The sequence below is a fragment of the Excalfactoria chinensis genome, chromosome 3 (genome assembly GCF_039878825.1).
Source record: "Excalfactoria chinensis isolate bCotChi1 chromosome 3, bCotChi1.hap2, whole genome shotgun sequence".
Lineage (NCBI taxonomy): Eukaryota > Metazoa > Chordata > Aves > Galliformes > Phasianidae > Excalfactoria > Excalfactoria chinensis.
Window position 1 is genome coordinate 67110145 of NC_092827.1, and position 21402 is coordinate 67131546.

At 40.9% G+C, this 21402-nt stretch overlaps 1 protein-coding gene across 1 annotated transcript in view; it reads left to right on the forward strand.

Annotated features, from left to right (window-relative positions):
- The window catches only part of PGBD5 (piggyBac transposable element derived 5), a 62343-nt gene that overhangs the window by 6325 nt on the left and 34616 nt on the right, over positions 1 to 21402 (forward strand). Inside the window, exon 2 of the mRNA XM_072331607.1 lies at positions 19979 to 20406. Coding sequence (XP_072187708.1) covers positions 19979 to 20406 — 428 coding nt within the window. The remainder of the gene's footprint in view (positions 1 to 19978; positions 20407 to 21402) is intronic.

Consider the following 21402-nt stretch of genomic DNA (forward strand, 5'->3'; position numbering starts at 1 on the left):
CTTGTTTTGGCCTTATATAAATATTTCTGAATTATCACCCCTGATTTTCTGTGAAGATGACTGATATTAATGGCACCTGATAGAAAACTTGCCTTCAGTTTTGTTCTCCTGGGCATTATATGGATTCATATGATTTGTACTGACAAACTTTCTTTTAAGAAGGATAAAGAACAAACACATGGAGCTTCTATTCAGCCAGCAATGAACGGCTGTAGCTGTGCAGTTGAGAACTGGTAAAACTGGAGTGTTGTTGATGTATCATACAGTAGAGAAGCAAAAATCTTGTCACAGAAGGATAAATAGGAGCCACTGAAGCAAAGAGTATCTTATGCCTGTATGGGTGGGGGAAAGTAGTTGTTTTGAACAAAAAGATTACTGAACTGAGATGAAAGATACAGTGGGCCAGTCAGCGGGTACAAATGGTTTTGGTTGGTTTTTGATGTTGTTGGAGGGGAAGGGGAGAAAGAACATAAAACAGACTTAAAGTAGATGCTGTTATAACTGTGATTCATTTGTGATTACATATGGCGGAGAGGTGGGTGTGTATGAAATAGATTAAATTGCAGCATGAAAAGAGAGTATTTTTCTTTTTTCTAAGTTACTTATGAAATTCAGTGCTGTGGAAAATTTGTCTATCCAGTGTGTGGAGTCATCTGCGTTTTTTTTTTGTTTGTTTGTTTGTTTTTGAGTGGTAAATGCTGGCTGACATCCCACTGGGAAGCATCTGGAGCTGTGCAGTCAGAGATCTGTGTGTTGCTGTGGATATGTAGCTGTTCTCATTGTTATGATGCTCTCTGCTTGCAGGATGCAGCCTGTTCATGTTGGGTTTGGGCAATGGTTATCTTGTCAATTAATGCCTTGAAAAATTACCTTGAAGGAGTTACATGCATTGAAATCATGTATGCTTTTATGCATATGGTTTGTGGTAGTTGGGGTGGGGCTCTAGGATCACTTGTTCTGTCAGTACCGGGGCAGAACTGTTTAACTTGATTGGTATTGCCAGGCAAGAGATGGGCAGCCTTCCCCAGAGATCAAGGCGGTGGATCTTACAGCTTGCCTTGCTGCAGTGGCCTGGCAAAAATGAATTATCTTTGGATTGGGTTGATAGGTTCCCAGTCTGGTCTTGAAGAGTGTGCACTGAAATGTGTCTTGCCTGGGTTAGTATCTCTGAAAATGTGGTATGAAGATCTGGCTAAAGCTTAGGGATTTTGATGGAAAAATCATTTTTGGTTTACTGAAAATTTGAAGCTTACTGAACTTGTTCATCAAACTTTTAGATAAAACAAAACTGGGAAGGGCTCCATGTACACCAGAGGACAGGCTCAGAACTCATGCAGTTCATGACAGCTTGAAATAGCCTGGGGGAGAGAAAGGGTAGAGCAAGAAACACATAGTGTGAAGGCAGCAGTGATTAACAGTGGAAATGGAAAAATGGAGGAGAAGGGGAAGAAGTGTTTAGATAGAAAGGGAACAGGAGGATGAAGCTGAGCACAAGATGAATGTGACTCAGTGTCATATTTTTGTGAAAAGACAAACATCCTCCTCAAGTATTCAAATGGAAAAGCTTACAAGATTTGTGATAAGTCTGACCTGCCATTTAGGAGAGAGTGAGTCTGGGTCACCACCTTGGGTGGGAGGTAAACAGTCGAGAAAGAGACAGGATCAAGAAGGAGAAAATCTACCAACTGGACCACGTTTCAGCATTCTGTTTATAAACTAAGTGGCCATGTGGATAAGTAAAGGCTATTGTAGAAAAGGGCATTATCTGCCTTATCTGCTATGGAAATTGAATACAAGGAATAACAGGCTTAAGCTGAATTGATGGAGAATTAAATTAGTCATGATAGAAGCTCTCAGCCAGTGTAATACTGTGGCAGACTTGGTTTGTCTCTGGAAACCTAAGAACAAGCTTTACTAACCTATTGTAATAGATTGACACCCAGTATGTACACCAGTCACTGGTTTAGACTTGTATTAAATGACTTCTCATGTTCCTTGCCAGCACTCTTTACACTAGGAAAGCTGCTCAGTGCTAAGCTGTATGTTGGAGTGCTAGGAAAAGACTTGCTGCTTACATCATCTGCCTTGGCTTTGGGAATGGAGTGAAGCTGTATATCTTGCAGGAAGAAACTATGTGCTCACAGAAGGCCTTCTCATCTGTTAGGCTGAAACTCTCCCTTTCCTCTTACTCTGGTACAGTGGTCCAGGCTTACATGGCTGTTACTCAGAGACGTGTAAGTAACAAGTAATAGAGTCTCTATCACGTTTCTGTCGCATTTCTGTCTCTATCACATGCTAGGGTAATTAGTTGTATGTCAGTGATATTGTATCTCTACTCAAGTGATTAATTTTAGGCCTCATTTTGTGTGTTTAAAAACTAATTTTTGGATACAGCATTACCCAAATACTTTCATTGTTATCCTCACAGCACCTGGGAATCTTTTAGTTGTTGTAACATCCAGTAGTGCTCAAGTCTGTAGTTGCTTTTGTCTATGACTCTATTGAGGTATGAAGACCCTTCTTGCAAGTAAATACCAAGAACACTACTGTAAAGTGTGAGAACAGATGTGGAGGAGGAAGACAGGCACAGGTCTGTAATATGCCCAACTAAGTCCATGATCCAGTCACCTGCAGTAACTGATGACTATCGAATAGGTGCCTTGACAAGGAAAGACAACAGAATGTGTATGTTTCTCAGAAGGTTGTTTCCTCACTTCTCTGTGAGCTTTGCAAGGTTGTTTCATCTTGTGAAGAATATGATTGTGCTTAGGTTGTCTCTTTTCCTGATATATACCTCAAGTCTGATTGTAGGGTATCCTGTCTGTAATACAAGTAAGTAATACTGCTCTGAATTTGTGTCAGTGCTCGTGGTTGTTATTCTTTCCACTCAGATCTGTTCAGTCTTGAAGAAATGTTGGATATGAGTAAGAAGCTTAAAGTTACCAGGTCTCCTCTCTTAGATTGTACTTGTTTTTTGTTGTTGTTCTTTTGCTTTTTTAGCTTACCCTGATACCTTGAACTTGGATTCACTTTGGATCTTGTTATGAGGCTACTAGTATTTGAGGAATAAGACAAAAAAAAAAAAAATTAACTAACCTGCAACATTTTAATTATTTGTTTTTGTTTCTGCCACAGGCATCGTAGCTCATGTTATTCTATCCCCAGACTCAAGAAACTTATCCTCTGATGAACCTCATTAGTTGTCTTGAAAGCCAAGGCAAAATCCTTGCCTTGACAGCTGAATCACACCTAGCTTATCGTGAATTTGTCCTGAAAAATTCACTGACCTTGCTTATTTCTTCATCCCTCTTTCTCTCCATTTTATTTTGCAAAAGCGCCTTTTAGCTCTTTCTGTATAAGACACAGCTGTTTTTGATTAGGAGATGCAGGAATATAGCCAGAAGTATCTAATTCCCTAATTCCACTAGACTGGGATAAATACGAACCACTTTGAGCTCTGTGAGTGCAAATCTGAAAACTACTTGTTTTCTGGGGCAGATGGTGGGTGTGAAATATTCAGCTATGTGTATTTTTTAAATGGCGCTGTAAAACTGGGCACCAAAAATGAAAGATTCTAAGAATTTAAAATGTACTTACCCTGGTGATGTTGCTGGTGAGATTATATCAGTGTTCAGTTCTTTCTTCTGTTCTTTTAACTGTTGAATGTCACTCATTGAATCAATGGCAAGGAACTGAATGAGCTTTTTTTCTTTCTTTTTCCTAAAAGCACCTATTTGTGTTATATGCTGAAGTAGAACCATTTGATGAGCATTTTATGAGCAGATACAGAAGTCAAAAAGTCAAATTTTAAAATACAAATGATGTCTTCTCTTTCCGTCTTTTGCTGGCACAAAAGGGAGAAAAAGGGTCCCAGTATTGACCTGGAGCAGCTTGACATTGAGCAGCGTGCTACCAATTGTTCTAATGTCAGCTTTCTTCCTAAGATAAAAGGGAGATGGGATTTTTTTTTTTCTTTTCAGGCTGAAATGGGCAGCTAAAGGGAGAATGCTTTAGCACAATGCTTTAATCAGAAAAGGAGCTAGGAAACAAGTTTTGAACAGCTTTTGTTATACTTTACTTTGAAACTTTCCATTGCTAGTGAATCCTTTTAATCTGTACTATAACCTTTTCCTAACCTCTTCTCTGCTACAGCATTTACTTTCTCTAACTGTTTCTCTTTCTAGAAAATCCTTTGTCATAAAAGTGACCATTTCTCCTACACCTTAATATAGGTCTTACTAATCCTTCACGTTTTAGCATTGTATTTTTAGTCATTATGAACTGCCTTTTTTGTTATTCTGAGCTCTGCTGGATTCCGTGTCTTCACTGTCCATGTTAAAATTGCAGGTAGTCTGGGGCAGGAATTCGTTGTTCACATTTTGCTTCTTAGTAACTCAGGCTTTTTTTCCTATGGGAGGAGGAGGCAAAGGTCTTCCAGATACTGAGTTCTCACCTACCTTAAGCAAAAATAGGCAATGAGGGGTGAGAGTGCTTTGAAATGCCCCTGCTTAGATGTAGTTTGTTCAGATTCAATCCTTATTAGACAACAAATTTGTAGTGAGAAGGGCCTGTCCTGCAGCAAATATGTGGTGCTGAGGGACATGATCTGTGGGCATGGTGGTGATGGGTTGATGGTTGGACTTGATGATCTTCATGGCCTTTCCTAGCCTTAATGATTCTATTAAAAAGCCTGTTGATGTTGAGATGAAGTCATGTGAAAGCAGCCTCTGCCTGTTCTTGTGTCCACATATATATATGGCAGCTGGTACTTCTAGCATATTGCAGTATGGCCAGATGCTCCTAGACCACATTGCTCAATGACACTTGCTACAGCTGATGTTTGAGATCTCAGTGTGGGAGATGCAATATGTGAACAACTGTCACACCCACCACAGCATTAAACTTAGCATTCTTTCCAACTTGTTAACACTTCATGCAGCTCAGCAAAATTTGAGTGTCATATCTAATCAGAGCGGTGCTTTTCTGTAGCTTTGGTTATCCTGTGATTAACTCACCTTCCTTTTTAAATGAAGGCAGAGCTTTGAGGTGTCTGCTGCCTCTGCATGGATTTCTAAGGCAGCATAATAGTGGGATTGACGTGTGAATGCATCTGTACTCCTGCTGCCCAGCACAAGAGCCTAGTAGAATTTTAGAGGCTAATGCACTATGTAATAGCTCAAATTCATTGCGTTGAGCAGTTAAGAAATATTCTCCCATCTCTTCCCTCACTGTATGAACAAGGGTGTGGATTGGGTTCCAATGCCATCTTCCCCTGCTTGCACAACCGCCTTTGACAGCCTGTCATTGCTCAGACATTGCTTCCAGAAGCAGAAGAAAGCAGTCAAAAGCAAGTGACATCTAGTTAAAAAAAAACACAAGTTTGTGTAAGCAGTATTGGTGTCTGTTGCTTTCCTTTTCCTCTTTAGATTAGCTGAACTCACTGTTGTTCTGTGTCCTAAATAATTATACTGATGGAACGTAACTGTTTCCTAGTGAGACAGATTCATTTGAAACTTTGCTTTCTCTGATCACTGCTGTAGACAGTTGCTACAAGTTGCCTTGTCTGTAAATTAGGATAAGAGAAAGTAAGGTCTTGACTAAGCAATGTCTTCCAGCTCTTTTTTTGTTTGCTTGTTTGTTTTGAATTTTGCTATGTCTTCAAGGGCTCTTTTTGACATTGTAGTACTGCTACCACTAACAATTGTGTTTAGAGCAATGCTTGGTTATCACAAATATGCCTAACCTCACAAGCATTCATTTCAGTGAAGTGTGGGGCTGGTGCCCAAGAACAACTTGCTTGACTTCAAGCTATTGTGATTACCTGCCTCAAATGGTCTTTGCTAGACAGAAGCCTGAGACCCTAAAGCAGAGCAGTGTTGTCAGCTAACTCCCCACCTGTACCCTCAACATTTTTTTACCAGCTGATTTCTGCTTTGAAATGCAGACCTGCTTCTCTAGGAATGGGTGTAGGTTACTTGGGAGAATGACAGGAAGGGTTCTTGCCAAAGTGTGCAGTATGAAAGTAAAGCAGGCTGAGCTGCTAGGAGTGCAGCTGAACCACTTGGAAAAGCAGCTCTGTGTGGAAGAGCAAACTGGCATCCAGACCTATGCCTGTGTTTGAGTTTCCAGCTAATCAGCAGGAATTGATCAAAACTATCAAGATAATTAAAGTAAAATATAACAAGGATAAAGCAAGACCAAATGAATAATCGCCAAGGAAAAACTGTTTAGCTCTGTAAGGCAACTCTATTTATTTCTTACGAGCAAAAAGCTTTCAGTGTAGATCTGGAGTCTGGAGCTTCCTTTTAAACAACAGTCACATACTCCTACTGCCAGCCTTATTTGTTGTCACTCAAAAGAATATCTCATGAAATATCTGCTGCTTTTTTGTCCCTTAGTTGAACTTCAGGAGTAAAAAGTGTTAAATGTGCACAAACACAAGTGTTCCCTTGTCACCAGGGAGAATTTCACTTGACTTTTCCCAATCCACAGGACACAGGAGCCATAGCTTTTCTCTTGTCATTTCCTTCCTTGTCCTTGTTCTCATGTGATGAATAAAGGTGGATTTAAGAGGAATCACAGGTTAAGTAAAGCAGCTTCAAATGTGAAGTCATTCCACCTTATCTTTTGTAGTATACGAGGAGTTTGGCCACTCAAATGACAGAGGGGAACATATACTTTTTTTCCAAGGTATTGGCAATCCCTTTAGTGTGTTTATCAAAAGGCATAACCTGTTTGCTTTGACTGTATGAGGAGCTTAGAGGCCTGATGTTACACAACTTGCCATTGAATGCGTGACTGAATTGCTCCTTTAAAAATTGCATTCTTATAAAAACAGTGGCAATCAATTTGGTATCAGATCTAAGTGGTAGAAACTAATGTTAAGTAAGACCCATGATCAAAAGGGAGCACCCATGCTCCCTGAAGAACAAATCAGTTGTAATCTGCTTGCCAAGGTTTGAGAAGTCATCACGGTCTATTGAGTGACAGTCATAAGGCCCTGAAGGGATGATGAGAAGGCTGTGGGAATGGCTACAGAGGATTTGTGTGGTACAAAAATGGTTTCCCTCCTTTCCTACCACTATGCATATTGCAGGCTCAGTCTTGCTTATAGGATTAATAATTTCAATGGCTGACTGCACAACAAGTTTGTGCTCTGGAAATTTATTTCCTTTAGAGAACAACACAAGGCTGTTAAAGATCCTTTTGATTCATCAGCAGTGCAAATTGAAAGTCAAAGTTGAGTGTCAAGGGATGTTAAAAAAAACATGTTATACTTTGAATCTAGGAAAGGCCATAAACTCATGCTTAAATCCTAAGCTTTTCTGTATGTGAATGCAATACTACTTTAATGATAATACAGTAACATACTATAAGCAGACTTGCATTAGTTTAACAGCTTCAGTGTTAAAGTGCCTCTGTTCAGTACGATTGCTGCCTTGTTCTTTCAAGAAAAACAGTTTTCTGGGAGTCAGAAATGGAACCAACTTCATTTCAGAGCAAACTGGATATACTGGTATAAAACCTATTGGTAGATCAGGCCTTTCTGGGACTGATAGAATTCAAGTGCACGCTCCTCACTCTGCTGAAGTGAGGGTTTGAGTGAGTCAGGTGGGCTGCTTTAGTCCTGGATATTATTATTGGAGTACTCTAAAGTAATAGTCTCTTAAGTTGGTTGGTTGTGGGCCTCTATCAGTAGAAGTTTTTTGATGTATATTTATCCTTAGATTGTACATGTGTGCTACTGTGCTTGTAAATAACATACACTCGTACTCAAAAATGGAAATTAAAGACATGTGATAGAGATTAAATAAACACTGTTTACATTTTTATTACTTAATGATACAAAGAATATTTTCTTCCTGCACCAGTATAGATTGCTGTGTGTGCTCTCTGGGTTTGTGGTACCTCAAGTTGGAGAACACTTATCTGAGGTCAATGAAGCATTCGTAGTATGGCCAACATTCATTTCTGGTCAGTGCCCAGTGAGCAGGACTGCAGTCATCTGTGTGCAGCTCTGCTATGCTGCTTCAAAACAGGTGCATGTAGAAAATTTCTGTGAGGTAGCTTGGCTCTGTCTGATGGTAGTACTATGAGATCTGGTATTTAGCAGTGTTGCAAAGCAGAATGTTCATCTCTCCCTCCCTCCTCCCCAGATAAGTAACATTTTAGCTTGCCTGGGGTGCCTGAGGCTTTGATAACACTAGGTTATTAAAAAATCCAGGCCTTGCTAACTTTTATTTATTTATTTTCCACTAAAACATTGATGGGGGGTTATAGCACTTAAGATCTAGTACAACCTGACCCTGAGGGGGAACATAATTCCTGACGTGGAAGGGAAAATGCTGTGTATTCAGGGCAATTCATGATGAGGAAGAAGGAACTACATCAGAGATCGTGGAAGAAGCTGATGGGATTGAATGAGACACAGCATGTCTGTTACTTTTCTTAATTCTATTTTGAGACAGTCAACTATTATAAATAAAGTATGAATGGAGAGAAACATAGCTTAAACGTGAGACTTTTGTGAACACAGCAACAAGCAGCTGAAGAAATGGAAGGGCTATACAAAGGAGGAAATCTGTCTTTAATATATAAACAGCTGTGGCAGTGAAGTCTGGAAAGCTTAGGAAGCAGGATGCTCCCTGTGGAGACAGATTCTTTTCTTTGTTTGCCTTGCTATTCCTGCACACAGAGCCAAGAGAGCAGTGAGACTTAGCAGTCAAAAGGGGAGGTTTTCAGATACTCGTTTTACTGTGGGACTCTGTATTCAAAGAGTGCTGAAAAACAAACAAACACAAAAAAAAAACAAACAAAAAATGAAAGGAGGTCTGGAAATAGATGACATTCATCCTGACAGTGAAGCTGTGATTCCGTTGTTCTGGCTGGAGCAGCAGCATGGGCTGATCTCTCCAGGAGGCGTGAGCCAACACCAGGGTTTCTGACAAGCAGACACTGACTGAGATAGTGCTGCAGCAAGGGCATGGAGGGAGGTCTCAGCTCTATAGGAAAGGCAGTAGTAAAGAGGCAGAAAAACTTGAGTATCAGCCATGAGGAAGAGACAGGCTTTGCTGTTTGTGAGCAGAGACTTCCTTAAATAATCCTCACTCATTTGTTGTTTAAGTGGAGGCTGCAAAACGCCGAAGAGACTGAGTATTCCTTGTAGGAAATGTTGTGGTGCTAGATGAAGGCTGTTGAGTAATCCTCACACAGAACCTGGGCTCTTCTTTGCTGGCAAGGACTGGCAAAGTTGAAGAAGGGGACTTGGAACAGCAGCTCTGTGTGAGGTGTGCCACATACGCCATGGAATTATGTTGTTTTTTGTGGTGTGAGTAGATGGACTGTATAGAAGAATGAGTCTGCATTTGTTCACTTGCAGAAATACTTAAACCTTTTGCTGTATTGTTTCTAGGCCATCAGAATTTGAGTCTATGCTTTAGATTTTGAATGCTTCTTTCACTACGTTGATGATGGTTGAGGAGGGTGTAGGTACAGCATGCTTATACCTGAGAATTGCAGGAAAAGAGGCAGGGGTTATGGCTTTCAATATTCAGTGTCAGGGTGGATGGGTCTCTGAGCACCCTGATTCAGCTGTAGGTGTCCTTGGTCACTGCCTGGGAGCTGAGCTAGATTGCTGTTGAGGTCCCTTCCAACTCAAATGACTCTACGATTCTATGAATGTAAGGTAGCATTGACTTCAGACTGAAAGAGAGGAGTCTCCAGCTGCAGGCCTCCTTGACCAGTAATTGCAGAATTTGATTTGTGTTTACCTGCTAGTTAGGTGCTCCTTGCCAGAAAGGGGGTAGTAGAAAATGGATGTGTAAACTTGTGACTGCGGGTATTAGTACTGTGCTTGAGGTATGAGCAAGAACCAAAAGGGGATTTTGGACTTCTGTTTCTCTTATTCTTGGCAGACCAGGCACAGATCTTTATAATTTATAAGAGAATAACGTACAATTGGACACACTCCTGACCAACACCTACCCAGATGACCACCTGTTATACCCAGCAGCTAATCCTTGTTTTAAAACATATATCCTTAGAAACAGCGAGCACGCACTTTACAGGATTCCTGCTATAGGAAGCCTCACCTCATCCTGTCCCTTCAGCAAAAATGTCAACAGAAAAGGAAGCTCTGAGGAACATCAGCATCTCAGAAATGCAGGAGGAAGGGGGGAGAGTGTGTAGATCAGGGGTGAGGTCAGAGTGAGCCCAGCAGCCTGGGGAAGGATGGAAACTTACAGAAGGGTACAAATGAAAACGGGACACAAAGCCTACTGTCAGCCTGAGGCATTGTGAAGCAGGAACGCAGATGAACGCATACATATCAGTAACAGAGGAAAGCATGCAGGGAGGCTGACTCCCAGTTTCATAACTCAGGGAACATATTATCTCTGGCTTGGTGAGCAGGCAGTTTAGAAAGGAAGAACTGCTGTTGTTGTTGAACAGTAGTCAAAATTCACAGCCCTTGTTTGAGTGGGAGCTTTTCCAGTTACTTGTCACTGAGTAAATACACTCCTTTCCATCATATCATGAAATCATTAACCAGCTTTACATAGAAACAGAATCTTATTTTTACCCTTTAAGAAAATCTATCTTTAAATAGACAACAGCATGTAAGATGAGAGCAAAAATGCATTCAGAAACTTTCTTACCCCCTATGTAATTAAAACATTAAGTAAGAGGAAGAACACAGCTAGCAAATGTGAGCTTGTGGAATCTGCAGCTATAAATGTTTGTGGTTACAGAAGGGGAAGCTATTATTTCTGTTCTGATAATGCCCAGAAGCCTCTGTAGGAATACTTAGTGGAAAGTGCTTGGTACTTTACAAACAGAAGGCTGTGTTTTGCAGTGGTTGTTCCCATGTTGCTAATTTAAATCTACCTTGCAGGTGCCTCCTGCATAATTATATGCAGATTTAAGGAACTGATGTGTGGGCCTGATTTTTATACACCAATAAAATTTATTGACTTTGTCTTCCATCCTGCTGCTTAATCTCATCACTATGTTTTTTTTTTTATTGTTTTATGTGAGCACATAATGAAGTTCTTTGGAAATCCCTACTGTATTAAATCTCTATTGCTAGTTAGTCCAAAACAAGAGATACAAGATACTTCTTTTTATGAGTTGAAGTGTGTTCTTACAGTGATTAAATCCTGCAGGGTCTTTCGGCATTTATTTGTTCATTTGTTCCAAGAAACATGGAAAAGATGAGCTTGAGTATATTTGTGTTCATATGTATTAGGTGATTCTGTAACCATGAAGTACATTAAATTGCGGGATGGTGAGGGAGTTGGAAGGAAGGGGAAGCTTGCTCTCAAGTTACCCAGCCAGGAATGCTTTGGTTTCCAGGTTTGTCAGCTGGGAACCTTCTCCAGTGCAGAGCTGGTATTTAGAGTGATGGGGATGGCTAGTGGGAAGTGTTGCCTGCTTGGCAAGCTCAGACGTTTTCCCTTCCTGAATTCAGGATGCAGCAGAATAAAGAGTGAGTCTGTATTTGAGGAGACAAACTTTGGCTCCAGAGTCATGTCCTGCCTGTCCTGAAAAGCTATGGAGGAGTGTGTGATGCTCTTCTCTGCAGTCCTTCTTTCCATGACCTGTTTCTGCTGCATTTGTGCCTGGCTGCTGTGCAGCCTGTCGCTGGCAATGGGGGAAGTTGGAGGTCAGGTGCTCACCAGTTCTGCTTGCAACTCAGAGTAGCTGGGAGGAGGTTGCAGGAGCAATGTTGTGTTGCTGATGGACTGCTACTTCAAGGTTCTGCTCTGATTGCAAGATGTTTCTCTCTGAATTGTGTTTCTGGCTCTGTCTGTAATTACATCTCTCCAAAAGCCTTCCCTGGGTCACAGGGGTTGGCAAGCATGTGCATTAGCCAGGAGATAACACAGGCAGTACAAGTGGGGAAATCCACCTTTTTGTATGGATGATTGCTTTCTTGTTTTTCACACATTATTGTTGAAGCTCTGGTTTCTTAAAAGTGAGAAGTTGTGGGTTTATAAGAGTTATTAGGAAGCAGCTTGAGTGCTGTGAGATGTGTGTCATGCGTCCTGCGTGAGCTAAGAGGATTAAGGGTGCTGGTGTGTGTGATGTACAGAAGTCATTCATCTAAGCTGCCAGCCATGTGGCTATTCTTAGTTGAGATGTTCAGGTGCCCTGCAGTGTGACCTGTATGTCACTTCTAAGGGGAGGTGGTAGAGCAAGGATGGAAAAAGAGAGTCTGACAGAGGGACAGGTGTAAGAGAACAACTGCTGCGTGCATCCTCCTAGCTGCTCTAAGAAAATAGACCTTCATTTGCCCCTAAACCTAATTCACCTGCTCTTTGTTGGCAAGGCACATGGTTTGTAAGAGCTTGTCCTGACACTTTGGAGGGTTTTGGGTTGGAATGTGGGGAATTGAAAGGGGTAACCTTGCAAATGTAAAAGCAGTGTGTAAGTGAAGATGTGTTGCAATGCTCTCTGATGGAGATGGTGTAGTCCTTAAACAAGAGTGCCAGTGACTGTAGCACTGACTTATTCTTTTAGTCTTCAAAGTGATGAGACTTCCTTTGCTTCACTGTTTGGGGCCTGCACAGCACAGAAAACTAGTTTGAGCAGCTTGTGAAGTCACCTAGGGGTGCATGTGCACACTACTACGGAGAGCAGTGAAATCCCAGGGAAGCCAATGTGGAAGAAGAACCTGAATATCATTCCCATAGAGCCCGTGGCACTAGGCTCTGTGACCAACTTCCAGTTTTTAAGTCCTAGCTGAGCTGTAGCTAGGACTAGGAGCCCCAGCTCCATGCATTGTGACTCAGATGCAGAGTCATGCTGTGGCCTTGTCACCCTTTCCCAAGTGGATGTCAAGGCAGGAGCTTCCTTCTGCACATGGGAAGCAGCATCCGATGCTTTATGGACAATAGGCCTGTCCTGGCAGTTCTTTTCCAGAAAGTGGCTGTAGCTGCTGGGGCACAGTTTTATAGCCCCAGTTCTGTAGCTATATTAGCACATATGGGATGCAGATGAATCATTAGGAGGCTCTGCACTGAAATGAAGGTCTTTGCATGAAAAGATTGTCTCTGATGCTTTGCTGAGCTGCCTGGATTTCCAGCTGGTATTATTTTTTATTCCTTTTTTATTATTTTTTTAATTATTATTTTTTCTTTTTTACATTTGGTCCTTTAAAAAAAAATAATCAATTTTTGACAAAGCAGAAAACAATTTCCTCATGAGAACTGCTCAAAATCAAAAGGTCAGTTTTCCAGAGGCATACGTGTGTTTTATGTGTTAGTGCAGGAGATGACATGGAGGCTTTCAGCATCTCATTAGCTTATTGACTTTTAATTATGGAAAATAGATTAAATATCTTGATGATTTTAATGGAAAACATACTGGGCTATTTTCCCTTCTTCAAACACAAAATTTCTCCCCTTACAAAGTGAGGGTTCTGACAGCAAATACTCTTAATGCTGGAAGTTACTGACAATGAGCAAGTTGCTTGTGAGTGATGAATGCTGTTTGTAGACGTGCACTTGAACTGACCAAAAGCCCTGGAGAGAAAGATGTGAAGGCAGATTGCATCAGCAAGAGTTCCTAGCTCAGGTTCCTCCCATGGGGCTATCCCAGATCAGCTTTCTTGGTTTTAGCTCTGGGGATCACTCTGCTAGTAATGGAAGTTGTGCTAACATAAATCTATCCATGCTACTTTGTGAAGTTATCTCAGGCAAATGCTAACAGCTGTGCCTACAGCCAGATGTGTACAGCCCATATTAGAGATGATGAATGGAGCCACCATGTTAATGGTCGTCTCCAACCTGCTGGGTATGCGCAGTGTCAGCTGGACTGCCAGGAGCAGCCAATCTGCTCTGATGTTTGAGTGTGGTAAAACATATTAATAGAATTAACATAAAACTGCAAGTGCAAGGGAAGCTGCTGAAGAGGGAATTCCTGAGAAAGGAACAAGTGTGTTCAGTCCCACAGCCAAATGAATAATGAGCTGTGTGAGCTGGCGCTGTATGGTACTGTTTTAGCACGTGTCTGCTGATTTAAGGGGTTTTTGTTGATGTTGTTTTTAACGATTTGAGCTATAAAACCTTGTACCAGTGTTTGGGAAGTTCTGTTGAGTTCTGATAATGCTGGCTGGTAGATTATAAGATCTCACCATGGAAATGAAGTATATAATTATAAGTTTCAGCTCTGCCTGCAGTGGGCTTTTTAGCCTCTCATTCACTTGCTGCAGCTTGAAGGCTCTAAAAGATGGTAAACAAATACTTTCAATTAAACGTGGGGATTTTTTTTCACTGTGGTGTAAATCCCCAACAAGCTGCACTTCATGGAAGGTTGCCACAACGTTTCACACATGCTTGTTTTTAGGCCAATGCTGCTGATGGAACAGTCAATGGGTAGGGCACAAGACCTGGCTGCTTGGACCCCTGAAGATGCCCAGAACTTTACCTGTTTTTATGTGGTGTCTGATCCCACGTGGTAACCTGCTGAATTACAGCCAAAAAAAATAAGTTGTTGTGCTTACAGTCATTACATACCAACGTGAAGGCATTGGTCAGTGCTTACACATGGACCTTGAATAAGTGCAATCAAATCATACTTCACTAAATAGTTTGGAATAAATATATCTATGGAACAATGCAGATAAAAGTGTGTGCAACTGAGTTGCTAGGCAAGAGTGCACATTAGTGTCTAGAAGAAAAGCATGTAGAAGCATGGGCTGCTGAGAGTCAAACAAGAGACCCATTTTTAGAAGAACTCTCTCCAAATTCTTATTTCTAATGTAAAAAGCCAGTGTTTTTTTTAATTTGTTACTTCACCAACTGTCTCTAAGTTCTAAGCAAGTCCACAGCATGGATAGTTTGGCTAATTTAGACAGAATTCTTGTACTGAGCTTTTTCTAAAGGAAAGTCAAATTAATCCACCAAAACAACAAATGCAAACATCCTATTTCCTGTAAAATACTGGCCAGAGCTGCACATGCTGTAAGTTAGGGTGACTCCTTTGGCTTGACAAAAGAGAGATTGTCGCTGGGGGTTTGTTTGCTATTTTTTAATAAGCTGAATGAAATGCATGCAGCATAATGTACTGCATTACAGACCTGAATGCTTTGCTGCCCAGTTTCTGCAGGAGGACAGTATCTGGTATAAACTGCAAAAGAGAATTGTTATATGCACTCACTTCAAGCTTCCTTGACAGGCTTGTCATGAGGCTGTCAGACTGGCTGTGGTTTGAAGATGGTCTGATGCACATTTCTCACAGGCCATTAAGAACAGAGTTAATATAAAAACTGTTTTTTCCAGTAGGCTGGATAAGCTCCAGTGCTTCCAAAGCTTAGGTGAGGGAGCATAGAGTGAAACCAGTCTTGAAACAATTATTTTGGGAAATAATAAGACATTGTTTTTAGCTATATAGATATCTATTTTCCCCCCAGTTCTTTCTGTTGCTCTGTAGTCTTTGAGAAAGCTGGGAAAATTGTTTAGTCTGTCTGCTATATTTCATCCATTGACATTTGTTATGAAAGCTTCGTGATTTATTTTTTTTGACAAATGTTTATTTTCTGACAGAAATCTTCTATCAGCATGTTTTGACTTTTTCTAAATAAGACTTCAAAATCTTGTTGTGTACTTTTGGAAAGGGAGCTTCCCAGGCATACGAAACAGTCTTTTCTTGCTTGGACTTAGGATGATAGAATTAATTGGGTTTTCAAACCTTGTGCTTTGAAAGCAGCACCGTATATCAGAAGAGAAAATACTTCCCAGTTGCCAGAAACTAAGATATTCAGGTTACATTTCCATATATACCTGTATATAATGCACCTTAATGTTCATACTTGGGTCTGTCAAGGCAATGGGATATATTATTATGAACCTCAGTGACAGGGACAGTCACTCAACAACTTCCATGGGCAGCCTGTTCCAGGGCCTCACCACGCTTTCTGAGGGGAAGTTGTTCCTAATATCCAAACTGAACACCCCCCTGGTGCAACTTGAGGCCATTCCCTCTAGTCCTATGGCTAGTTACGCAGGAGAAAAGGCCACCCTCACCTTGCATCAACCTCTTTCTCTTTTTTTGTTGAGAGCAGTAAAATCTCCCCTGAGCCTTCCTCATCTCCAGACTGAACAATCTCAGTTCCCTCAACTGATCCCTGTAACCCTCAAGTGATCCCTGTAGGACTTGCTTTCCAGATCCTTCACAGCTTCATTGCCCTTCTTTGGACTGTCTCCATGGCCTCAGAGTCTTTCTTATAGTGAGGGGCCTGAAACTGAGCATAGTACTTGAGATGCAGCCTCACCAGAGCCAAGTACAAGGGAATAAGTTCCTGCTCCTGCTGGCAGCGCTATTTCTGATACAAGCTAGGAGTGCACAAGCAGCGCACTGTTGAGGCAGGGCTCCAGTCTCCACTCCAGTTGTGCTTCCAGGTTGTATCACAAATGGCGTTCTCTGCTCAGCATCTCCATTTACCTAGAGGCTGTTCTGATGATTTAAATAGTGATTTCCCTGCTGGTTGGCTTTGGCAGTGAAGTTAGTTTTGTGTGCAAAACAGAAAATGCAACCAATCTGGTCAAAATTGGATTGCATGACAGCAATGACTTGCAAGGTGACTGCTGCTGATTGCATGTGCCAGTTTCCCCTGGTAGTCAAGGTGAGAAGGAAGGAGGAAAATGTGTTTACATGTTGGATTGTAACACGGGTAGATTGTGTCATTTTCCCTGTTGTGCAAAATGTGACATAAAGCAAGCCATGAGTGCTAGTGATGATCCCACCTGGGTATACTCAGACCACTGGGTCATGTAGCGTGTTTGGAAACTCAAGAGCACTTCTGTGCTCTGACCGTGTAGTGTTGGAAATCTTGAATGATTTTTAAAGGAAAAAAAAAAAGAGGCAAATATATTCTTAGTACAGCAAATTAAAGGAAGAGAGAGAAAACTAAATTTGGTGTATGGACATAATCTTATGTTCATCCTGAATTACTGAAAATTAGTGTGGATTTTGTGTTTTAATTTATTGAAGTCTCATTCATTAAAAGAGAAGGAAGACTTTTCAAAGCCACTATTTGATTTGACTGAATAAAACTCTGAAAGGTAAACATTGTCTATGTGCATCTTTGAGATTGTTTTCTATCAGTGTTTTCTGAGTAATTGCCATTGAAGTGTCCCTGCCTATAGCAAGGATTTGGAACTGGATGATGTTAAGGATCCCTTCCATCCCAAACCATTCTATGGTTATAAGTCGATGTAGAAGTGCTTAAAAAGTTCAAATGCAATATTTAGGTTTCTTACATGGTTTACTCTGTATGTGGGATATATTTGTGAACTTAGATAGAGGATCATATTTAAATAATGTATCTTAAAGTAGTCATTAGCTATGCAAAACCCAATTCATGTTAAAAATTCAATTTTCTCCTTACAGAAACTCAGTGTCACTCTTGCTTTAATACATATCAGTAAATTATGAATCGAATGTTCTCACTTTGCCAATAAAGGCTTCTTTAAAAGACAATAGAATTATGCAGTGGCTTTCAGAATTATTTTTAGTCAACAATTAGGTTGATGATTGAGTCAGAAAGTGATTCAGCTTGTTTCTAGAGCTGTGTGGGTTCTGCGAGGCAAACAGGTTTCCAGTCTTGTACATTCATTTCTAAGAGAGCGGACAGGAGATGTGTGCAGGTGGAGCAGATCTGCTGGGTAAGAAATAAAGCATCCTATCCAGTTTACCTGGCAATTTGCCATAATCACTTTTCAAGGTAAACTTGTGCAACTTCTGAAGATTTAATAGTATACAGAGTTACTTTTTTTGTACTTCTGACTGTGCTTGACTTCCTAAAAATGGGGTTCAGCACAGACATGTTGTCTGTATGCAGCTGCCCCAAAACCAGCATATTTTACATCGTAAGTCCTACTGATTTATGAATGCATTTTGGCTGCTATAGGCAAGATTTGAAATGTTACCATTCAATCCCACCTTCTGCTTCTAAAGGCAAGAATGTAAAAGCTACCTTCATGTACTACCTGGGAGGATTGCATGGACACTGGAGGTGAATTCAGACAGCTACTCAAGGCTTTGTATATAACTGGGAATGCACAGTGTGTTGTTATCAGAAAGCTATATCTCCTGTAGGATATGAAAACTTGATTAAGTTGTAGGGAGAGGGGAAGTGATGTACTATAAGTCATTCATGCACAATCATTTGTAGAACATTTTATGTCAACTATAACAGTCTAGTGTGTGCTAGCAGAATATAAATCTCCTGATCAAAAGAAAATAACTCTATTATATAATATACTTTACTATTGCAGTGGCAGTTTAGGTTAAACAAGTATATTTATCCTATCCCCATGGTTTCCAGTTGATGATGAAAACCTTTTATCATTTAAGCTGAAATTTTCTGCTGTGTCCTTACTATGCCATGATTTGCGGGGAGTTCTTTTAGTCTTGTGCTTTCAGCTGAAGTATTTCATTTAGTTTCCCAATCTTGCAAATTAGAATTGGAAAGAAATCTTTAAATATGTTTCTTTCCCCACTGTACTTGGAAAAAAAACCCACTTTGTTATGTTTTGGGGATTTTTCTTTCCTTTTTATTTATTTATTTATTTTTTCATTCCCTTCAACCTGAAGGTTTTAGTGTCATTTCTGCTCTACTTCTAGTAGACCAAGATCACCAGTTTGTAGCCAAACATTTAGGCATTAACTAGCTTTTGAGAACAAGTTCAACTATAGAGTTTGTGTGGTTCCTATGCAGTACTGTACCATGCAGTATTTCTGTAACCCATAGTTGTTGCTATAACTAAGAATGTAAACTGAGATACAGGTGTACGAAAGAATGCGACCTAACCAACACATTAGTGAAGCTCCAGAGGACAGAATGGCAAACTTCTTGCTCTGGATTCAGCTGATGCTGAGACCCAAGGAACCATGCAGTACAAGGAAGACTCTTCTGTATTAAGTAGAACTTCAGATGAGAATCTGTCTGCTTTCTGCTTTTGATCAGAAAGAGCGCTGTCCTAAGCTTGTCAGTTAAACTTAGGCAGAGATTTACTGAATCCAGCTATTAATGTCATGGTCATAAACTCCATCTATCTTTTGCACAGGGATGTAGAGCTGCCATTTGCGTTGCCCTGTGCTTAGGTTTGCCTGTGCTGCCTCTCTCAGATGCATTGATTTTGTGTTTGGCAGTTGCACAGCTTTCTCAAGAGACCAGGAAACATCCCTACCCCTATAGCCATTACCTGGTGACTCAAGCACTGCCATCGTGGGGCACTTTTAAAATTGAGCTTAATTAACTTATGGAAGGGATTACAGGAGAGAGGGCTGTAAGGATTGGTGTCTGCATCCCTGGTGTTGCAAGCTTGATGGTCCTAATTCGGCTTAATGTAATCTAGTGTCTGACTGGATAACCTTGTTACGCTGTTACAGGGCTGCCAACCCTTACTGCCTCCTTCCCACCCCCACTACTTAAGGAATAAAATAAATACTTGAAACTTGCAGCAAAAGTGCAAGATCATTTAAAAGCTGGAGTAATTACCACATGGGACTGCACAGCTTATTGCATTATGTGAGGAAGATGCCCCAGGATGCGTACTGTAATGCTTAGAAGTATTCCATGTGACGTGGGATGGTGAAACCAGCCACCTAGAGAAAGGCAATGAATATAGGGTGAAGATTCCTGAAAGCTGTCAGTGGACGTGCTTCTAAAGGAATTAGCTGTCATGCCATCAGTTGGGCCTTGTTCACCAAGTGTCCTGTCTGAATAGCCTTTGCTTTAACTGTCATGGTTGTATCTACACAAATTCATTTTCTTATGGTGTCCAAACTAGCATATTGACCTGAAGTAGTCATGACTGAGCTCTGTGCATTTCCATTACAACTGAGGGTAGGGATTTAACTCGCATCACTCTATGGTAATTCCTACCAAGCACTCAGGTTAGTCCTGCTTTAAATTGCTGATGTTGGTTGAACATGCCTTGTGAGCTTCCTTCCCTTTCTGCTTTTCTTCTAGGTCCAACACGAAAAATGCCCTTGACTGCCAGTGCCATGGACTTTTTTCAACTCTTTGTCCCTGACAATGTACTAAAGAACATGGTGGTACAAACCAACATGTATGCCAAGAAGTACCAGGAGAGATTCGGTAGTGACGATACCTGGATTGACGTCACCTTGACAGAAATGAAGGCTTTCCTAGGCTATATGATATCGACCAGCATCCACCACTGTGAGTCTGTTCTCAGCATATGGAGCAGCGGCTTCTATAGCAACAAGAGCATTGCACTTATCATGACACAATCAAGGTTTGAGAAGATCCTGAAGTACTTCCACATTGTGGCCTTCCGCTCAAGCCAGACAACACATGGACTCTACAAAATCCAGCCTTTCCTGGATTCTCTGCAGAATGGCTTTGACTCTGCTTTTAGACCTTCACAAGCCCAGGTAAGAGTTAATCTCTTTGTGAGGAACATAACCTACGTTCTCTGGGTTGTGTTGCTGTGTCTGAAAATGCAGTTTGGCTGCCTGTGAAAAGAGCTGGGAATTCACGTTCTTAGGGACTGCTAGGAATGACCAGCCCTGATCTTGCTGGTAGGTGTTTGCCATATAGTCCAGGCCCTCTTGGGAAGTAGCAGCAGTACAGCTATCTCCCCTCAAGTGGGCAAAGAGAAAATAAGCAGGGAATTGGTGTCTTTGCTTCCTGCTGCTGTCAGCTGCCCTCAGTGATGCTGCCTGTGCCTTGTGCTGGTCCTGTATTTTGATGATAGATGATGCTCCCATGGAAGGATTTATTGCTGTGTATGTTTCCAACCAAAGTGTCAGTGAACTGGAAATATTTCTAGACTACCAGAAACAAAGTAAACAGGTCTCTAATGAATATTCATTTCTAGATATTAGCATGGGCACAGCAGAAAGCCATGTTGGAGGGAGACTGCTCTGGAAACTGGGCAAACAATGTAATGAGCTGAAGACAGAAACTTATAGAGCTAGAAATTGTCTGACTGCAGCGTGTAGTTGAAGAATGATTTTTTTTTTTTAAGTGCAAAAATATATTTGCTTAATGTGTACCATGTGCTTGTTTAAACTTTGTTCTGCCACAACTAATCTCCTTTTGGAGCTGCTGCTACTGGTCACATTTAAAAGTTCGGAAAGAAAATGGAGTAAAAGGGAAATATGTGACTGCTTGAAATAGCTACTCAGTGAGATCTGTTTTCAGAATATACACCAATTTCATGTAGTCATTGGGAAATGTTGTTAGGTGCATCTTCTTACTGTTTGCATGTTGAAACATTAGGCTTTTGTTCACAGCATTAAAAATATACATCTAGACATAGATACATCATAGCAATGGAACTATGCCTAAAAACACGATTAGGAGTGACCAGGGAGTAATCAAAGGCTTTTTTTCTATTTTTCAGAAAATAAAAACCATATCTCTAT